Source organism: Bufo gargarizans, unplaced genomic scaffold, assembly GCF_014858855.1.
Source record: "Bufo gargarizans isolate SCDJY-AF-19 unplaced genomic scaffold, ASM1485885v1 original_scaffold_1311_pilon, whole genome shotgun sequence".
Classification (NCBI taxonomy): Eukaryota; Metazoa; Chordata; class Amphibia; order Anura; family Bufonidae; genus Bufo; species Bufo gargarizans.
Window position 1 is genome coordinate 200,141 of NW_025334303.1, and position 18,984 is coordinate 219,124.

The 18,984-nt window shown below is 46.6% G+C and overlaps 1 protein-coding gene across 11 annotated transcripts in view; it reads left to right on the plus strand.

Annotated features, from left to right (window-relative positions):
- Window positions 1–18,984, plus strand: part of LOC122923176 (synaptotagmin-like protein 2) — a 122,576-nt gene that overhangs the window by 46,581 nt on the left and 57,011 nt on the right. For all 11 annotated transcript variants that reach the window (XM_044273902.1, XM_044273901.1, XM_044273904.1 and 8 more), the window contains exon 2: window positions 17,337–17,708. In XM_044273902.1, the coding sequence (XP_044129837.1) occupies window positions 17,608–17,708 (101 nt within the window). In that variant the 5' untranslated portion in view covers window positions 17,337–17,607. The remainder of the gene's footprint in view (window positions 1–17,336; window positions 17,709–18,984) is intronic.

Below are 18,984 nucleotides of genomic sequence, written 5' to 3' on the forward strand. Positions count from 1 at the left end.
GAGATGTGAGCCACAAATGCACCGCTGTCTTCTCTGCAGAGTCATGGCTAACTTTTAAATGATTTATTTATTTATTTTACGCACTTATATAGCGCTACTATATTCCTCAGCGCTTTACAGACATTCTCATCCAACTGTCCCCAATGGGGCTCACAATCTAAGTTCCCTATCAGTATGTCTTTTGGAGTGTGGCAGGAAACCCACACAAACACGGGGAGAACATACAAACTCCATGCAGATGTTGTCCATGGTCAGATTTGAACCTAGGATCCCAGTGCTGCACATAATTTTGCCACATAATCCACTGTCTCTCCTCCATCCAACAGAATCTGTTCACGCGCTGCGCTCCGTGTTGTCACCAGTTGTGGAAGGGCGTCCGTCTCCTTTCCCATGACTGGCACTTGTGCGACCTTCCTTGAGCTTCTCTACGCATTAATATGCACTACTGCAGGACAAAAACCAGTGGCATAGAGGCAGAGGCTATGGGGCCCCTGTGGTTGGGGGGGGGGGCCCGGCCAGGCTACATGGCTCCGCCCCCTTTCTGACCTGAATACATGGGTCCCTGTCTTCCTCCCCTCCTCCTTGCCACCTGGGTCCTGCCAACGTGAAGAGTTGCAGGAGTCCTGAGAGCAGTGTGAGAGCCTGTCCATCTTGAGTGCAGCCTGTGGCCTGCCAGGAGACTGGATGCTGGAGCCTATGTATTGAAAAAGTTAGAAGTTCCGTTCCCCTGCCTCAGCCAGCACCCAGCGTAACTGCAGCCGTCAGCACATTGAGCGAGTTACTGTCCTCAGGGTAAATAGACACTCGTGCTGTTCTGCAACGTGGAAGAGAGGAATATGGGGAGGGTCTTTGTGGCCTCGCACTAGTGCAAGGCGCACATCATCTCTGCCATAGACCTATTGCAACCCTTCCCAACTGTGCACAAAGTCCTCGATTTAAATATCGGCACCAGATGCACCCTCGGATCACAAAAAATAAAAAATCGCTGCTCTGTTGTTTCTCACACCAGTCACCAGGATAATTTTTGACTTGCCCTTGTAAATGGCACAAAAAAAATATTATAATTCCACCCCATGGCGCCAATTCCTATCTAGAAGTCGTAGCCTTTTGATTGGCTTTACACCAGTACCACAGCTGCATATTCTGCCCCGACACTGGTCTAACTGACCTGAAATATCGGCAACGTAGGGATCTATGATTTTGCTAGTTTAGAGCACTAGACCCAGACCTACTATGGCTGCATTACGCTCATGTGAGACCAACCCTGTCTAGATCGGCATCATCTGTGATGAGGTTTTCAGAGAGTCCTTTGGATAGGTCCTCAGTATCAGATCAGTGGAAGTCCGATTCCCCGCAGCCTCGCCGATCAGCCTACGGAAGGAGCCTCGGCACGCCCGACGTAGCAGGGCTCCCTTGAACAGGACTGAGCCTGCAGTACATTTCCTGCCACTACACTGTATAGCGAGCTATTCTACTTCTGACGAGCCATGGCTCCTTCTATCAGCTGATCGCTGGGGGCGTCAGGCCCTCGCCAAAGACGGGTCATAAGTCTTAGAAGACCCCCTTTAACCTCGAGGATGCGGCTGGACATGCCAGAGGGGAGTTATGTTGTGAGTAGAGTTGAGCGAACACCTGGATGTTCGGGTTCGAGAAGTTCGGCCGAACATCCCGGAAATGTTCGGGTTCGGGATCCGAACCCGATCCGAACTTCGTCCCGAACCCGAACCCCATTGAAGTCAATGGGGACCCGAACTTTTCGGCACTAAAAAGGCTGTAAAACAGCCCAGGAAAGAGCTAGAGGGCTGCAAAAGGCAGCAACATGTAGGTAAATCCCCTGCAAACAAATGTGGATAGGGAAATGAATTAAAATAAAAATTAAATAAATAAAAATTAACCAAAATCAATTGGAGAGAGGTTCCATAGCAGAGAATCTGGCTTCCCGTCACCCACCACTGGAACAGTCCATTCTCAGATATTTAGGCCCCGGCACCCAGGCAGAGGAGAGAGGTCCCGTAACAGAGAATCTGTCTTCATGTCAGCAGAGAATTAGTCTGCATGTCATAGCAGAGAATGAGGCTTCACGTCAGCCACCACTGCAACAGTCCATTGGCATATATTTAGGCCCAGCACCCAGGCAGAGGAGGGAGGTCCCGTAACAGAGAATCTGTCTTCATGTCAGCAGAGAATTAGTCTGCATGTCATAGCAGAGAATGAGGCTTCACGTCAGCCACCACTGCAACAGTCCATTGGCATATATTTAGGCCCAGCACACACACAGGCAGAGGAGAGAGGTCCCGTAACAGAGAATCTGGCTTCATGTCAGCAGAGAATCAGTCTGCATGTCATAGCAGAGAATGAGGCTTCACGTCAGCCACCACTGCAACAGTCCATTGGCATATATTTAGGCCCAGCACACACACAGGCAGAGGAGAGAGGTCCCGTAACAGAGAATCTGGCTTCATGTCAGCAGAGAATCAGTCTGCATGTCATAGCAGAGAATGAGGCTTCACGTCAGCCACCACTGCAACAGTCCATTGGCATATATTTAGGCCCAGCACCCAGGCAGAGGAGGGAGGTCCCGTAACAGAGAATCTGTCTTCATGTCAGCAGAGAATTAGTCTGCATGTCATAGCAGAGAATGAGGCTTCACGTCAGCCACCACTGCAACAGTCCATTGGCATATATTTAGGCCCAGCACACACACAGGCAGAGGAGAGAGGTCCCGTAACAGAGAATCTGGCTTCATGTCAGCAGAGAATCAGTCTGCATGTCATAGCAGAGAATGAGGCTTCACGTCACCCACCACTGCAACAGTCCATTGGCATATATTTAGGCCTAGCACACAGGCAGAGCAGAGAGGTCCCGTAACAGACAATCTGGCTTCATGTCAGCAGAGAATCAGTCTGCATGTCATAGCAGAGAATGAGGCTTCACGTCACCCACCACTGCAACAGTCCATTGGCATATATTTAGGCCTAGCACACAGGCAGAGCAGAGAGGTCCCGTAACAGACAATCTGGCTTCATGACAGCAGAGAATTAGTCTGCATGTCATAGCAGAGAATGAGGCTTCACGTCAGCCACCACTGCAACAGTCCATTGGCATATATTTAGGCCCAGCACCCAGGCAGAGGAGAGAGGTCCCGTAACAGACAATCTGGCTTCATGTCAGCAGAGAATTAGTCTGCATGTCATAGCAGAGAATCAGGCTTCACGTCAGCCACCACTGCAACAGTCCATTGTCATAAATTTAGGCCCAGCACCCAGGCAGAGGAGAGAGGTCCCGTAACAGACAATCTGGCTTCATGTCAGCAGAGAATTAGTCTGCATGTCATAGCAGAGAATGAGGCTTCACGTCAGCCACCACTGCAACAGTCCATTGGCATATATTTAGGCCTAGCACACAGGCAGAGCAGAGAGGTCCCGTAACAGACAATCTGGCTTCATGACAGCAGAGAATCAGTCTGCATGTCATAGCAGAGAATCAGGCTTCACGTCAGCCACCACTGCAACAGTCCATTGTCATAAATTTAGGCCCAGCACCCAGGCAGAGGAGAGAGGTCCCGTAACAGAGAATCTGGCTTCATGTCAGCAGAGAATCAGTCTTCATATCATAGCAGAGAATCAGGCTTCACGTCACCCACCACTGTAAGAGTCAATTTTCATAAATTTAGGCCCAGAACCCAGGCAGAGGAGAAAGGTCCCGTAACAGACAATCTGGCTTCATGTCAGCAGAGAATCAGTCTTCATATCATAGCCTAGAATCAGGCTTCACGTCACCCACCACTGTAAGAGTCAATTTTCATAAATTTAGGCCCAGAACCCAGGCAGAGGAGAAAGGTCCCGTAACAGACAATCTGGCTTCATGTCAGCAGAGAATCAGTCTTCATATCATAGCAGAGAATCAGGCTTCACGTCACCCACCACTGCAACAGTCAATTGTCATAAATTTAGGCCCAGCACCCAGGCAGAGGAGAGAGCTCCCGTAACAGAGGATCTGGCTTCATGTCAGCAGAGAATCAGTCTGCATGTCATAGCAGAGAATGAGGCTTCACGTCACCCACCACTGCAACAGTCCATTGGCATATATTTAGGCCTAGCACACAGGCAGAGCAGAGAGGTCCCGTAACAGACAATCTGGCTTCATGTCAGCAGAGAATCAGTCTGCATGTCATAGCAGAGAATGAGGCTTCACGTCACCCACCACTGCAACAGTCCATTGGCATATATTTAGGCCTAGCACACAGGCAGAGCAGAGAGGTCCCGTAACAGACGATCTGGCTTCATGTCAGCAGAGAATCAGTCTGCATGTCATAGCAGAGAATCAGGCTTCACGTCAGCCACCACTGCAACAGTCCATGGTCATAAATTTAGGCCCAGCACCCAGGCAGAGGAGAGAGGTCCCGTAACAGACAATCTGGCTTCATGTCAGCAGAGAATTAGTCTGCATGTCATAGCAGAGAATCAGGCTTCATGTCAGCCACCACTGCAACAGTCCATTGGCATATATTTAGGCCTAGCACACAGGCAGAGGAGAGGTTCATTCAACTTTGGGTAGCATCGCAATATAATGGTAAAATGAAAATAAAAATAGGATTGAATGAGGAAGTGCCCTGGAGTCCAATAATATATGGTTATGGGGAGGTAGTTAATGTCTAATCTGGACAAGGGACGGACAGGTCCTGTGGGATCCATGCCTGGTTCATTTTTATGAACGTCAGCTTGTCAACATTGGCTGTAGACAGGCGGCTGCGTTTGTCTGTAATGACGCCCCCTGCCGTGCTGAATACACGTTCAGACAAAACGCTGGCTGCCGGGCAGGCCAGCACCTCCAAGGCATAAAAGGCTAGCTCTGGCCACGTGGACAATTTAGAGACCCAGAAGTTGAATGGGGCCGAACCATCAGTCAGTACGTGGAGGGGTGTGCACACGTACTGTTCCACCATGTTAGTGAAATGTTGCCTCCTGCTAACACGTTGCGTATCAGGTGGTGGTGCAGTTAGCTGTGGCGTGTTGACAAAAGTTTTCCACATCTCTGCCATGCTAACCCTGCCCTCAGAGGAGCTGGCCGTGACACAGCTGCCTTGGCGACCTCTTGCTCCTCCTCTGCCTTGGCCTTGGGCTTCCACTTGTTCCCCTGTGACATTTGGGAATGCTCTCAGTAGCGCGTCTACCAACGTGCGCTTGTACTCGCGCATCTTCCTATCACGCTCCAGTGCAGGAAGTAAGGTGGGCACATTGTCTTTGTAGCGTGGATCCAGCAGGGTGGCAACCCAGTAGTCCGCACAGGTTAAAATGTGGGCAACTCTGCTGTCGTTGCGCAGGCACTGCAGCATGTAGTCGCTCATGTGTGCCAGGCTGCCCAGGGGTAAGGACAAGCTGTCCTCTGTGGGAGGCGTATCGTCATCGTCCTGCCTTTCCCCCCAGCCACGCACCAGTGATGGACCCGAGCTGCGTTGGGTGCCACCCCGCTGTGACCATGCTTCATCCTCATCCTCCTCCACCTCCTCCTCATCCTCGTCCTCCTCGTCCTCCAGTAGTGGGCCCTGGCTGGCCACATTTGTACCTGGCCTCTGCTGTTGCAAAAAACCTCCCTCTGAGTCACTTCGAAGAGACTGGCCTGAAAGTGCTAAAAATGACCCCTCTTCCTCATCCTCCTCCTCCTCCTCCTGGGCCACCTCCTGTTCCATCATCGCCCTAAGTGTTTTCTCAAGGAGACATAGAAGTGGTATTGTAACGCTGATAACGGTGTCATCGCCACTGGCCATGTTGGTGGAGTACTCGAAACAGCGCAACAGGGCACACAGGTCTCGCATGGAGGCCCAGTCATTGGCGGTGAAGTGGTGCTGTTCTGTAGTGCGACTGACCCGTGCGTGCTGCAGCTGAAACTCCACTATGGCCTGCTGCTGCTCGCACAGTCTGTCCAGCATGTGCAAGGTGGAGTTCCACCTGGTGGGCACGTCGCATATGAGGCGGTGAGCGGGAAGGCCGAAGTTACGCTGTAGCGCAGACAGGCGAGCAGCGGCAGGATGTGAACGCCGGAAGCGCGAACAGACGGCCCGCACTTTATGCAGCAGCTCTGACATGTCGGGGTAGTTGTGAATGAACTTCTGCACCACCAAATTCAGCACATGCGCCAAGCAAGGGATGTGCGTCAAATTGGCTAGTCCCAGAGCTGCAACGAGATTTCGCCCATTATCACACACCACCAGGCCGGGCTTGAGGCTCACCGGCAGCAACCACTCGTCGGTCTGTTGTTCAATACCCCGCCACAACTCCTGTGCGGTGTGGGGCCTGTCCCCCAAACATATGAGTTTCAGAATGGCCTGCTGACGTTTACCCCGGGCTGTGCTGAAGTTGGTGGTGAAGGTGTGTGGCTGACTGGATGAGCAGGTGGAAGAAGAGGAGGAGGAAGCCGAGAAGGAGGAGGTGGCAACAGGAGGCAAAGAATGTTGCCCTGCGATCCTTGGCGGCGGCAGGACGTGCGCCAAACAGCTCTCCGCCTGGGGCCCAGCTGCCACTACATTTACCCAGTGTGCAGTTAGGGAGATATAGCGTCCCTGGCCGTGCTTACTGGTCCACGTATCTGTGGTTAGGTGGACCTTGCTACAGATGGCGTTGCGCAGTGCACACTTGATTTTATGGGATACTTGGTTGTGCAGGGAAGGCACGGCTCTCTTGGAGAAGTAGTGCCGGCTGGGAACAACATACTGTGGGACAGCAAGCGACATGAGCTGTTTGAAGCTGTCTGTGTCCACCAGCCTAAATGACAGCATTTCATAGGCCAGTAGTTTAGAAATGCTGGCATTCAGGGCCAGGGATCGAGGGTGGCTAGGTGGGAATTTACGCTTTCTATCAAATGTTTGTGAGATGGAGAGCTGAACGCTGGCGTGTGACATGGTTGAGACGCTTGGTGACGGAGGTGGTGGTGGTGGTGTTGGTGGTACATCCCCTGTTTGCTGGGCGGCAGGTGCCAACGTTCCTCCAGAGGCGGAGGAAGAGGCCGAGGCGGCAGCAGCAGAATAGGCCGAGGCGGCAGCAGCAGAAGAGGTAGCAGGGGGAGCCTGAGTGACTTCCTTGGTTTTAAGGTGTTTACTCCACTGCAGTTCATGCTTTGCATGCAGGTGCCTGGTCATGCAGGTTGTGCTCAGGTTCAGAACGTTAATGCCTCGCTTCAGGCTCTGATGGCACAGCGTGCAAACCACTCGGGTCTTGTCGTCAGCACATTGTTTGAAGAAGTGCCATGCCAGGGAACTCCTTGAAGCTGCCTTTGGGGTGCTCGGTCCCAGATGGCGGCGGTCAGTAGCAGGCGGAGTCTCTTGGCGGCGGGTGTTCTGCTTTTGCCCACTGCTCCCTCTTTTGCTACGCTGTTGGCTCGGTCTCACCACTGCCTCTTCCTCCGAACTGTGAAAGTCAGTGGCACGACCTTCATTCCATGTGGGGTCTAGGACCTCATCGTCCCCTGCATCGTCTTCCACCCAGTCTTGATCCCTGACCTCCTGTTCAGTCTGCACACTGCAGAAAGACGCAGCAGTTGGCACCTGTGTTTCGTCATCATCAGAGACATGCTGAGGTGGTATTCCCATGTCCTCATCATCAGGAAACATAAGTGGTTGTGCGTCAGTGCATTCTATGTCTTTCACCGCTGGGGAAGGGCTAGGTGGATGCCCTTGGGAAACCCTGCCAGCGGAGTCTTCAAACAGCATAAGAGACTGCTGCATAACTTGAGGCTGAGACAGTTTCCCTGGTATGCATGGGGGTGATGTGACAGACTGATGGGGTTGGTTTTCAGGCGCCATCTGTGCGCTTTCTGCAGAAGACTGGGTGGGAGATAATGTGAACGTGCTGGATCCACTGTCGGCCACCCAATTGACTAATGCCTGTACCTGCTCAGGCCTTACCATCCTTAGAACGGCATTGGGCCCCACCATATATCGCTGTAAATTCTGGCGGCTACTGGGACCTGAGGTAGTTGGTACACTAGGACGTGTGGATGTGGCAGAACGGCCACGTCCTCTCCCAGCACCAGAGGGTCCACTAACACCACCACGACCATGTCCACGTCCGCGTCCCTTACTAGATGTTTTTCTCATTGTTATGGTTCACCACAACAACAAATATATTATTTGGCCCAATGTATTGTATTCAAATTCAGCGGGATATAAATTTGAGGCCTAGTATTTAGGCGCTGGGTGACCGGTATGGATTTAGTGACAGAATTAGACTTGGAAATGCACAGAAGCGTGTGTGTGAAGTTATTCTGAATGACCCTATGTGCACCTTCAATATTATATACCCTTTTAGGGATAGATTTCAAATAGCTCTGATATAGCAGAAACCACTAAATTATGAAATTGCTAAATTGGGAATTGTACTTCAACCCAGAACAAAAAATGTGCTTTGACGGACACTAAATATCTTGCCCAGCAACAACAGTACAGCGGTGGGTAACGAGAGATTTAGAGGGATTTAAATTTGAGGCCTAGTATTTAGGCGCTGGGTCACCGGTATGGATTTAGTGACAGAATTAGACTTGGAAATGCACAGAAGCGTGTGTGTGAAGTTATTCTGAATGACCCTATGTGCACCTTCAATATTATATACCCTTTTAGGGATAGATTTCAAATAGCTCTGATATAGCAGAAACCACTAAATTATGAAATTGCTAAATTGGGAATTGTACTTCAACCCAGAACAAAAAATGTGCTTTGACGGACACTAAATATCTTGCCCAGCAACAACAGTACAGCGGTGGGTAACGAGAGATTTAGAGGGATTTAAATTTGAGGCCTAGTATTTAGGCGCTGGGTGACAGGTATGGGTTTAGTGACAGAATTAGACTTGAAAATACACAGTAGCGGGTGTGTGTGAAGTTATTCTGAATGACCCAATGTGCACCTTCAATATTATATACCCTTTTTGGGATAGATTTCAAATAGCTCTGATATAGCAGGAACCACTAAATTATGAAATTGCTAAATTGGGAATTGTACTTCAACCCAGAACAAAAAATGTGCTTTGACGGACACTAAATATCTTGCCCAGCAACAACAGTACAGCGGTGGGTAACGAGAGATTTAGAGGGATTTAAATTTGAGGCCTAGTATTTAGGCGCTGGGTCACCGGTATGGATTTAGTGACAGAATTAGACTTGGAAATGCACAGAAGCGTGTGTGTGAAGTTATTCTGAATGACCCTATGTGCACCTTCAATATTATATACCCTTTTAGGGATAGATTTCAAATAGCTCTGATATAGCAGAAACCACTAAATTATGAAATTGCTAAATTGGGAATTGTACTTCAACCCAGAACAAAAAATGTGCTTTGACGGACACTAAATATCTTGCCCAGCAACAACAGTACAGCGGTGGGTAACGAGAGATTTAGAGGGATTTAAATTTGAGGCCTAGTATTTAGGCGCTGGGTCACCGGTATGGATTTAGTGACAGAATTAGACTTGGAAATGCACAGAAGCGTGTGTGTGAAGTTATTCTGAATGACCCTATGTGCACCTTCAATATTATATACCCTTTTAGGGATAGATTTCAAATAGCTCTGATATAGCAGAAACCACTAAATTATGAAATTGCTAAATTGGGAATTGTACTTCAACCCAGAACAAAAAATGTGCTTTGACGGACACTAAATATCTTGCCCAGCAACAACAGTACAGTGGTGGGTAACGAGAGATTTAGAGGGATTTAAATTTGAGGCCTAGTATTTAGGCGCTGGGTCACCGGTATGGATTTAGTGACAGAATTAGACTTGGAAATGCACAGAAGCGTGTGTGTGAAGTTATTCTGAATGACCCTATGTGCACCTTCAATATTATATACCCTTTTAGGGATAGATTTCAAATAGCTCTGATATAGCAGAAACCACTAAATTATGAAATTGCTAAATTGGGAATTGTACTTCAACCCAGAACAAAAAATGTGCTTTGACGGACACTAAATATCTTGCCCAGCAACAACAGTACACCGGTGGGTAACGAGAGATTTAGAGGGAATTAAATTTGAGGCCTAGTATTTAGGCGCTGGGTCACCGGTATGGATTTAGTGACAGAATTAGACTTGGAAATACACAGTAGCGGGTGTGTGTGAAGTTATTCTGAATGACCCTATGTGCACCTTCAATATTATATACCCTTTTAGGGATAGATTTCAAATAGCTCTGATATAGCAGAAACCACTAAATTATGAAATTGCTAAATTGGGAATTGTACTTCAACCCAGAACAAAAAATGTGCTTTGACGGACACTAAATATCTTGCCCAGCAACAACAGTACAGCGGTGGGTAACGAGAGATTTAGAGGGAATTAAATTTGAGGCCTAGTATTTAGGCGCTGGGTCACCGGTATGGATTTAGTGACAGAATTAGACTTGGAAATGCACAGAAGCGTGTGTGTGAAGTTATTCTGAATGACCCTATGTGCACCTTCAATATTATATACCCTTTTTGGGATAGATTTCAAATAGCTCTGATATAGCAGGAACCACTAAATTATGAAATTGCTAAATTGGGAATTGTACTTCAACCCAGAACAAAAAATGTGCTTTGACGGGCACTAAATAACTTTCCCAGCTACAACAGGACAACGGTAACGAGAGATTTAGAGGGATTTAAATTTGAGGCCTAGTATTTAGGCGCTGGGTGACAGGTATGGGTTTAGTGACAGAATTAGACTTGGAAATACACAGTAGCGGGTGTGTGTGAAGTTATTCTGAATGACCCTATGTGCACCTTCAATATTATATACCCTTTTAGGGATAGATTTCAAATAGCTCTGATATAGCAGAAACCACTAAATTATGAAATTGCTAAATTGGGAATTGTACTTCAACCCAGAACAAAAAATGTGCTTTGACGGACACTAAATATCTTGCCCAGCAACAACAGTACACCGGTGGGTAACGAGAGATTTAGAGGGAATTAAATTTGAGGCCTAGTATTTAGGCGCTGGGTCACCGGTATGGATTTAGTGACAGAATTAGACTTGGAAATACACAGTAGCGGGTGTGTGTGAAGTTATTCTGAATGACCCTATGTGCACCTTCAATATTATATACCCTTTTAGGGATAGATTTCAAATAGCTCTGATATAGCAGAAACCACTAAATTATGAAATTGCTAAATTGGGAATTGTACTTCAACCCAGAACAAAAAATGTGCTTTGACGGACACTAAATATCTTGCCCAGCAACAACAGTACAGCGGTGGGTAACGAGAGATTTAGAGGGAATTAAATTTGAGGCCTAGTATTTAGGCGCTGGGTCACCGGTATGGATTTAGTGACAGAATTAGACTTGGAAATGCACAGAAGCGTGTGTGTGAAGTTATTCTGAATGACCCTATGTGCACCTTCAATATTATATACCCTTTTTGGGATAGATTTCAAATAGCTCTGATATAGCAGGAACCACTAAATTATGAAATTGCTAAATTGGGAATTGTACTTCAACCCAGAACAAAAAATGTGCTTTGACGGGCACTAAATAACTTTCCCAGCTACAACAGGACAACGGTAACGAGAGATTTAGAGGGATTTAAATTTGAGGCCTAGTATTTAGGCGCTGGGTGACAGGTATGGGTTTAGTGACAGAATTAGACTTGGAAATACACAGTAGCGGGTGTGTGTGAAGTTATTCTGAATGACCCTATGTGCACCTTCAATATTATATACCCTTTTAGGGATAGATTTCAAATAGCTCTGATATAGCAGAAACCACTAAATTATGAAATTGCTAAATTGGGAATTGTACTTCAACCCAGAACAAAAAATGTGCTTTGACGGACACTAAATATCTTGCCCAGCAACAACAGTACACCGGTGGGTAACGAGAGATTTAGAGGGAATTAAATTTGAGGCCTAGTATTTAGGCGCTGGGTCACCGGTATGGATTTAGTGACAGAATTAGACTTGGAAATACACAGTAGCGGGTGTGTGTGAAGTTATTCTGAATGACCCTATGTGCACCTTCAATATTATATACCCTTTTTGGGATAGATTTCAAATAGCTCTGATATAGCAGGAACCACTAAATTATGAAATTGCTAAATTGGGAATTGTACTTCAACCCAGAACAAAAAATGTGCTTTGACGGGCACTAAATAACTTTCCCAGCTACAACAGGACAACGGTAACGAGAGATTTAGAGGGATTTAAATTTGAGGCCTAGTATTTAGGCGCTGGGTGACAGGTATGGGTTTAGTGACAGAATTAGACTTGGAAATACACAGTAGCGGGTGTGTGTGAAGTTATTCTGAATGACCCTATGTGCACCTTCAATATTATATACCCTTTTTGGGATAGATTTCAAATAGCTCTGATATAGCAGAAACCACTAAATTATGAAATTGCTAAATTGGGAATTGTACTTCAACCCAGAACAAAAAATGTGCTTTGACGGACACTAAATATCTTGCCCAGCAACAACAGTACAGCGGTGGGTAACGAGAGATTTAGAGGGAATTAAATTTGAGGCCTAGTATTTAGGCGCTGGGTCACCGGTATGGATTTAGTGACAGAATTAGACTTGGAAATACACAGTAGCGGGTGTGTGTGAAGTTACTCTGAATGACCCTATGTGCACCTTCAATATTATATACCCTTTTTGGGATAGATTTCAAAGAGCTCTGATATAGCAGGAACCACTAAATTATGAAATTGCTAAATTGAGAATTGTATTTCAACCCAGAACAAGAAATGTGCTTGAACGGACACTAAATAACTCGCCCAGCTACAGCACTAGGGACAGATTTAGCTGGATATAAATTTGAGGCCTAGTATTTAGGCGCTGGGTGACCGGTATGGATTTAGTGACAGAATTAGACTGGGATATGGCCAAAAAATGAACAGACTATTGCTGGTTAAATGCACTTGGTGTGACAGCTTCACCCTGATGTAGGCTTTAGCCAAAAAACAACCACACCATTGAGGGTTAAATGCACTTGGTGACAGGCGCAGCTTGCCCCTGATTTTGTATATGGCCAAAAAATGAACAGACTATTGCTGGTTAAATGCACTTGGTGTGACAGCTTCACCCTGATGTAGGCTTTAGCCAAAAAACAACCACACCATTGAGGGTTAAATGCACTTGGTGACAGGCGCAGCTTGCCCCTGATTTTGTATATGGCCAAAAAATGAACAGACTATTGCTGGTTAAATGCACTTGGTGTGACAGCTTCACCCTGATGTAGGCTTTAGCCAAAAAACAACCACACCATTGAGGGTTAAATGCACTTGGTGACAGGCGCAGCTTGCCCCTGATTTTGTATATGGCCAAAAAATGAACAGACTATTGCTGGTTAAATGCACTTGGTGTGACAGCTTCACCCTGATGTAGGCTTTAGCCAAAAAACAACCACACCATTGAGGGTTAAATGCACTTGGTCGCAGCTTGTGCTGGCGCACCACAAGACACAAAATGGCCGCCGATCACCCCAGAAAAATGAGACTGACAAACGGTCTGTGCAGCCTAAAAACAGTGAGCAATTGAGGATCAGCAGCTCAATGATCCACAGCTGCAGATCGATCAGTTAATCAAGTCCTTTGGAGGAGTTAATCTGCCTAATCTCGCCCTACTGTCGCAGCCGCAACCTCTCCCTACGCTAATCAGAGCAGAGTGACGGGCGGCGCTATGTGACTCCAGCTTAAATAGAGGCTGGGTCACATGGTGCTCTGGCCAATCACAGCCATGCCAATAGTAGGCATGGCTGTGATGGCCTCTTGGGGCAAGTAGTATGACGCTTGTTGATTGGCTGCTTTGCAGCCTTTCAAAAAGCGCCAAGAAAGCGTCACAAAAGCGCGAAGAAAGCGACGAACACCGAACCCGAACCCGGACTTTTACGAAAATGTCCGGGTTCGGGTCCGTGTCACGGACACCCCAAAATTCGGTACGAACCCGAACTATACAGTTCGAGTTCGCTCATCCCTAGTTGTGAGCGCACTGTATCATCCACACAAAAGCTGGTTCCCTCTTCAATGACCTTTCCTATTCATCAGGAACCAGTGACTCACTTCAACTGGAACCAGCAAATCCAGTATTCGACTGAAAAACCAAGGGCCCAAAACAAACAAATGCTGGGTGGACGTACAAAAGGAAAAGAGTACAGTTTTTCTGTAGCATGTACAGAAGGGGCTGATGATCTTACTGTATATTCCATTGATTGCCTTTATAATACCGCCATTCAGTGCCCACACATTCCATGCATTGATGTATTTGCACTTTTTATATATGTATACTTTTGCAGTCAAGTTGTTTAGTTTTTCTAAAGTAAAATTGAAGGCCATGATTCTGATTAGGGATGATCAAATTGATTAGTAAGAACTGGAGTTTTACAACTTCTGCCCCCCCCTTATGAGGGGCTGCCCCCACAAGTGAGGAGGCTCTCCCGCCTCTTGACTGGCAATGCCGTACAGTCTCGCACCTGCACTGCTGCCCTGTGTAGCGGCACAAGTATATAAGTTCTGCTTCCAGAGCAGTAACTGCTCATGCACGTCTACCTGCAAGTGTAGCGGTAGACGCCCAGTTGGTTGGTGCTCTAGCGGAGGAGGCAGTGCCTCTGAACTCTCGCCGCAAGACTGTCCAGCCCATGGTGCGAGGACATTAATCAAAAGTCTTATTTGCCACCTCTTCTTGATAACCTCCAGATAGTAGAAGAGGAGGGCAGATGGGAAGGAGTAATGCAGAATCCTACCATGCAGGGATTGTTTCTAGTGTGTAAGCATGGAGACGGGGCCGGTTCAAGGATTTTTGCCAACACAAGCGAAGCTACTGTTTGCCCCCCCCCCCCTTTCGCAGCTCACCTGGCCCTGGTCCCGTCTGCAGCAGCTGGCTTCTCCTCTGTGTGGTCCTGGTATCTTCTCTCTGCTTCAGACAATCGCTGGTTTGAGGACCGTATTTTTCGCCCTCTAAGACTCACCAGCCCATAAGACGCACCTAGGTTTTAGAGGAGGATAAAAAAAAAAAAGGTTTTCCATTGCACCTCGGGTCAGACCAGCAATGGGAACCCTAATGTTAATCAGACCTCAGATCCCCCCCGCCATGTCGGCCATTATGCCGCCCCCCCGCCATGTCGGCCATTATGCCGCTCCCCCCCCCATGTCAGCCATTATGCCGCCCCCCCATGTCAGCCATTATGCTGCCCCCCCATGTGAGCTATCATGCCCGCCATCAGTGCAAATAAAATTTTTTTACTTGCCTCTCCTGCTCCTGGACGCCGCCGCTCCTCACCACCAGCGCTCTCTCTCTTCTTCCTGGTTCTTGGCTGTCAGCTGTGAAGGCTGCGCACAGTGAGGTCACATGGTGTGCAGCCCTTTACAGCAGACAGCAGAGCGGAGGACCAGGAAGCGGTGAGTACAGATCCTTTGCCGCTTCCTGGTCCTCCGTTACTAATGAAATGCTTCCAAAATGGAAGCGCTTTATTCGTATTTGCCCCATAGGACCCAGGGGCTGAAAAATACAGGGTATTAAAAAAAATATAATAATAATTAAGTTTCATTTCCCCCCCCCCCCCCCCCCCCCCGTCTCTGCGCCCTAAGGCAGCCGCTCGGTCTGCCTTATTATAGCGCTGGGGCCTGCATGGAGACACACAGGTCTGCATAGGAGCTGTATACACAATTTCTATTCAATAACATTCGATCTTGTATTTTGAGAGTATTTGCTGCAGTCTCTACTATGTCATCTATCTGCATATATCATACATTTTATGTGCACACACCCATCATCGGGGGAGAAGGAGAGAGTTGCCAAAAAATCCCAGGACAGTTGTCAGACATGAGTTCTGCGCGTCCGGTTGTTGTAATCTATAGCTAGCAGCCGCCGCCTCATATGTCAGCAATGGGATCTAGGAGAGAGTGTGAACGTATTAATATAAAGATCTTGTGCTTGGCTCATGGTGCAGTCATGTGCAGCGTTAGGGATATGTGACTAATGGGTTCAGGCACTGCACCTCCCATCTCCTGATTTCTGCACTGATCTGTATCCCTAAAAAAAAGTCTAAATAATCATTGTACAAGATCTGAACAAGGCAAACCGCACCATCTGAAAGTGCAATACTCCTTATAGCCACTAGTGTGTGTGTGTGTGTGTATGTGTGTGTGTGTGTGTATACCTGATGCATAACCTGAGTAGTCAGAACTATAATGATGGCCGTAGTTATAATTATTTCCTTAGGAGCAATATTATAGTAGTTATATTCTTGTACATAGAAGCAGTATTATAGTAGTTATATTCTTGTACATAGGAGGCAGTATTATAGTAGTTATATTCTTGTACATAGGAGCAGTATTATAGTAGTTATATTCTTGTACATAGGAGGCAGTATTATAGTAGTTATATTCTTGTACATAGGAGCAGTATTATAGTAGTTATATTCTTGTACATAGGAGCGGTATTATAGTAGTTATATTCTTGTACATAGAAGGCAGTATTATAGTAGTTATATTCTTGTACATAGGAGCAGTATTATAGTAGTTATATTCTTGTACGTAGGAGAAGTATTATAGTAGTTATATTCTTGTACGTAGGAGAAGTATTATAGTAGTTATATTCTTGTACGTAGGAGGCAGTATTATAGTAGTTATATTCTTGTACATAGGAGCAGTATTATAGTAGTTATATTCTTGTATATAGGAGGCAGTATTATAGTAGTTATATTCTTGTACGTAGGAGAAGTATTATAGTAGTTATATTCTTGTAGTTAGGAGCAGTATTAGTAGTTATATTCTTGTACATAGAAGGCAGTATTATAGCAGTTATATTCTTGTACATAGGAGCAGTATTATAGTAGTTATATTCTTGTACATAGGAGCAGTATTATAGCAGTTATATTCTTGTACATAGGAGCAGTATTATAGTAGTTATATTGTTGTACATAGGAGCAGTATTATAGTAGTTATATTGTTGTACAGCACATAAGAGCAGAGCAGAGAAGGTCTTGTGAGGATCACAGACTGTGTGTGGAAAGGTACCGGGAGATCATGTCTTGGATGTATGGAGGGGAAAGGTCTTGTATGACATCGTTTTGTACTGGATTCTCTGGCAATGGGGAGCCAGTAAAGGGGTTGGCAGAGATAAGAGACAGAGGAGTGATGGAGAGAGACGTGGATTAACCTGGAAGCCGAGCTGAGGATAGGTTAGACTAGCACTAGATAGGAGGATGTTGCAGTAGTCCAGACGGGAGATGACCTCAATGATGCCAACAGTTGTCAGAGGTCTCCTTTGTATATTCATCATAATTTCCATTGTGAGGTGTATAATATATTGTAGTAAATTTTCAGCTATTATAATTTGCGTTCTACATACGGTAACACTATTCTTCTCCTTCTAGGTGATGTTGGTGCCCATCTCTGCCTCCATCTGAAGCTGGCTCTGTCTGACACGGAGCATGTGAACTGTGTAACTGGGAATGTGGATCCTTCCCAAGAATCTCCTGACCAAAAGTAATGACCAGTTATTTTTCTAACTAGCCCCTCATCTGGACTGCACCAGGACTCTGTGTGCTGCACTAAAGCCCCCCCTTCCCCGAGATCCTGTCTGCAGGACGACACCGCTCTGCTCTTGTTTTATAGTTTCCCAAATATCGATTTTTGAAAGACAAAATGATTGATCTGAGCTTTTTAACGGAAGCCGAGCAGGAGGCCATCCTGAAAGTCCTGAACAGAGACTCAGTGCTCAAGAAGGCAGAGGAGCAGCGCGTACGGTAAGTGACATTGTGGCTGTGTATATTATAGCAGTGCTAGGATGTAGCAGAGCTGAATGTATCATTTGGATCATTTTATTGCCGTGTAACGAGTGGTTTTACAAAGCAGGTAAAACTCCTGCATCATCGTATCTCTGAGAATGCAGCTTTCTTACTCTCCCTTTTTTTTTTCTCTCTCTCTGCATGTTACTTCCAGATTTTGTGGTGATTTTTGTTGCTGATCTCTCCCGCCAGAAATTGCATAGACAATTTCTGATCCTATTTACTTAGTTGGTCCTGTGTGTTTTTTTTTTTTTGCATGGAAAAACCGTGGTAATGTGCAATGTGTGCAGGTAGCCTAAAGAGATCAAACGTTGGGGGTCATTTACTATCAGATATGCCAGCTTTCTGGCGTATATATCTAGTGCAGATTGCAGATTGCCACGTAAAAAAAATAAAAGGGGGGGTGTGCTGGCCAGCCCATCTCATCTATCGTTTTCTACGCCTATTTTAGATGTAGGAAATGGTCTAAATTTAAGCCAGCAAGGAAGCTGGTGTAGATTTAGACCGGCGGTGGATGCGCCAAAGTTATGTCGAGGCTGGCACCTCTATATAACTTCGGTGAATCCACCTCCAGCACAAAGTTAGAAAGACCAGCTTCTAAAACGCCAGTCTTCATAAATGACCCCCTATGTATCTGACCTTCACCAGTTCCAAACTTGTAAATGTTGTGTCCTTCTCCAAGTAGGTGACGGATGAGCTATAGACGTCCTCCTAGAAGAACTGCAGACTAATAACCTGGTGACTAATTGTTCCCTAAACGCCTTTAATGACGGTGCGGTCTGCTCGGCCTCCTCCGACTTTCTGCCCTTCATTTGTCTGCAGAGTCTTCCTCCTGCAGTCAGAAGGTTTATTGATCCCTGTAATGTATAGTTACTTAGTTGTCTGCCATGTCAGACAGTCCTGGACGTAGTGCCTGCAGATGGCGGTATTGGGGTTTTGGGCTAAGACTTCAGGGCAATTCTGAATTCTGACCACTTTTACCCCTTTATGAAAACAACAGATTTATATATCATTCACAATCTCTGGAAAGCTGGGTGACAGCCTTTCAGGGCGGTCTAATGGAAACTTGTTAGTACAGCTAACATGCATACCGTAGAGACGGGCCAGGCATCTGCTGTAGTCAATCCTGTTCCCCCGCCGCCATCCGCAATGCAGGCCACATGTCAGTGGCCTGAGTTGCCACGTGCCGGCACAGGCGATCATGATGACATCACTGCGATCTCCTGAATGATGT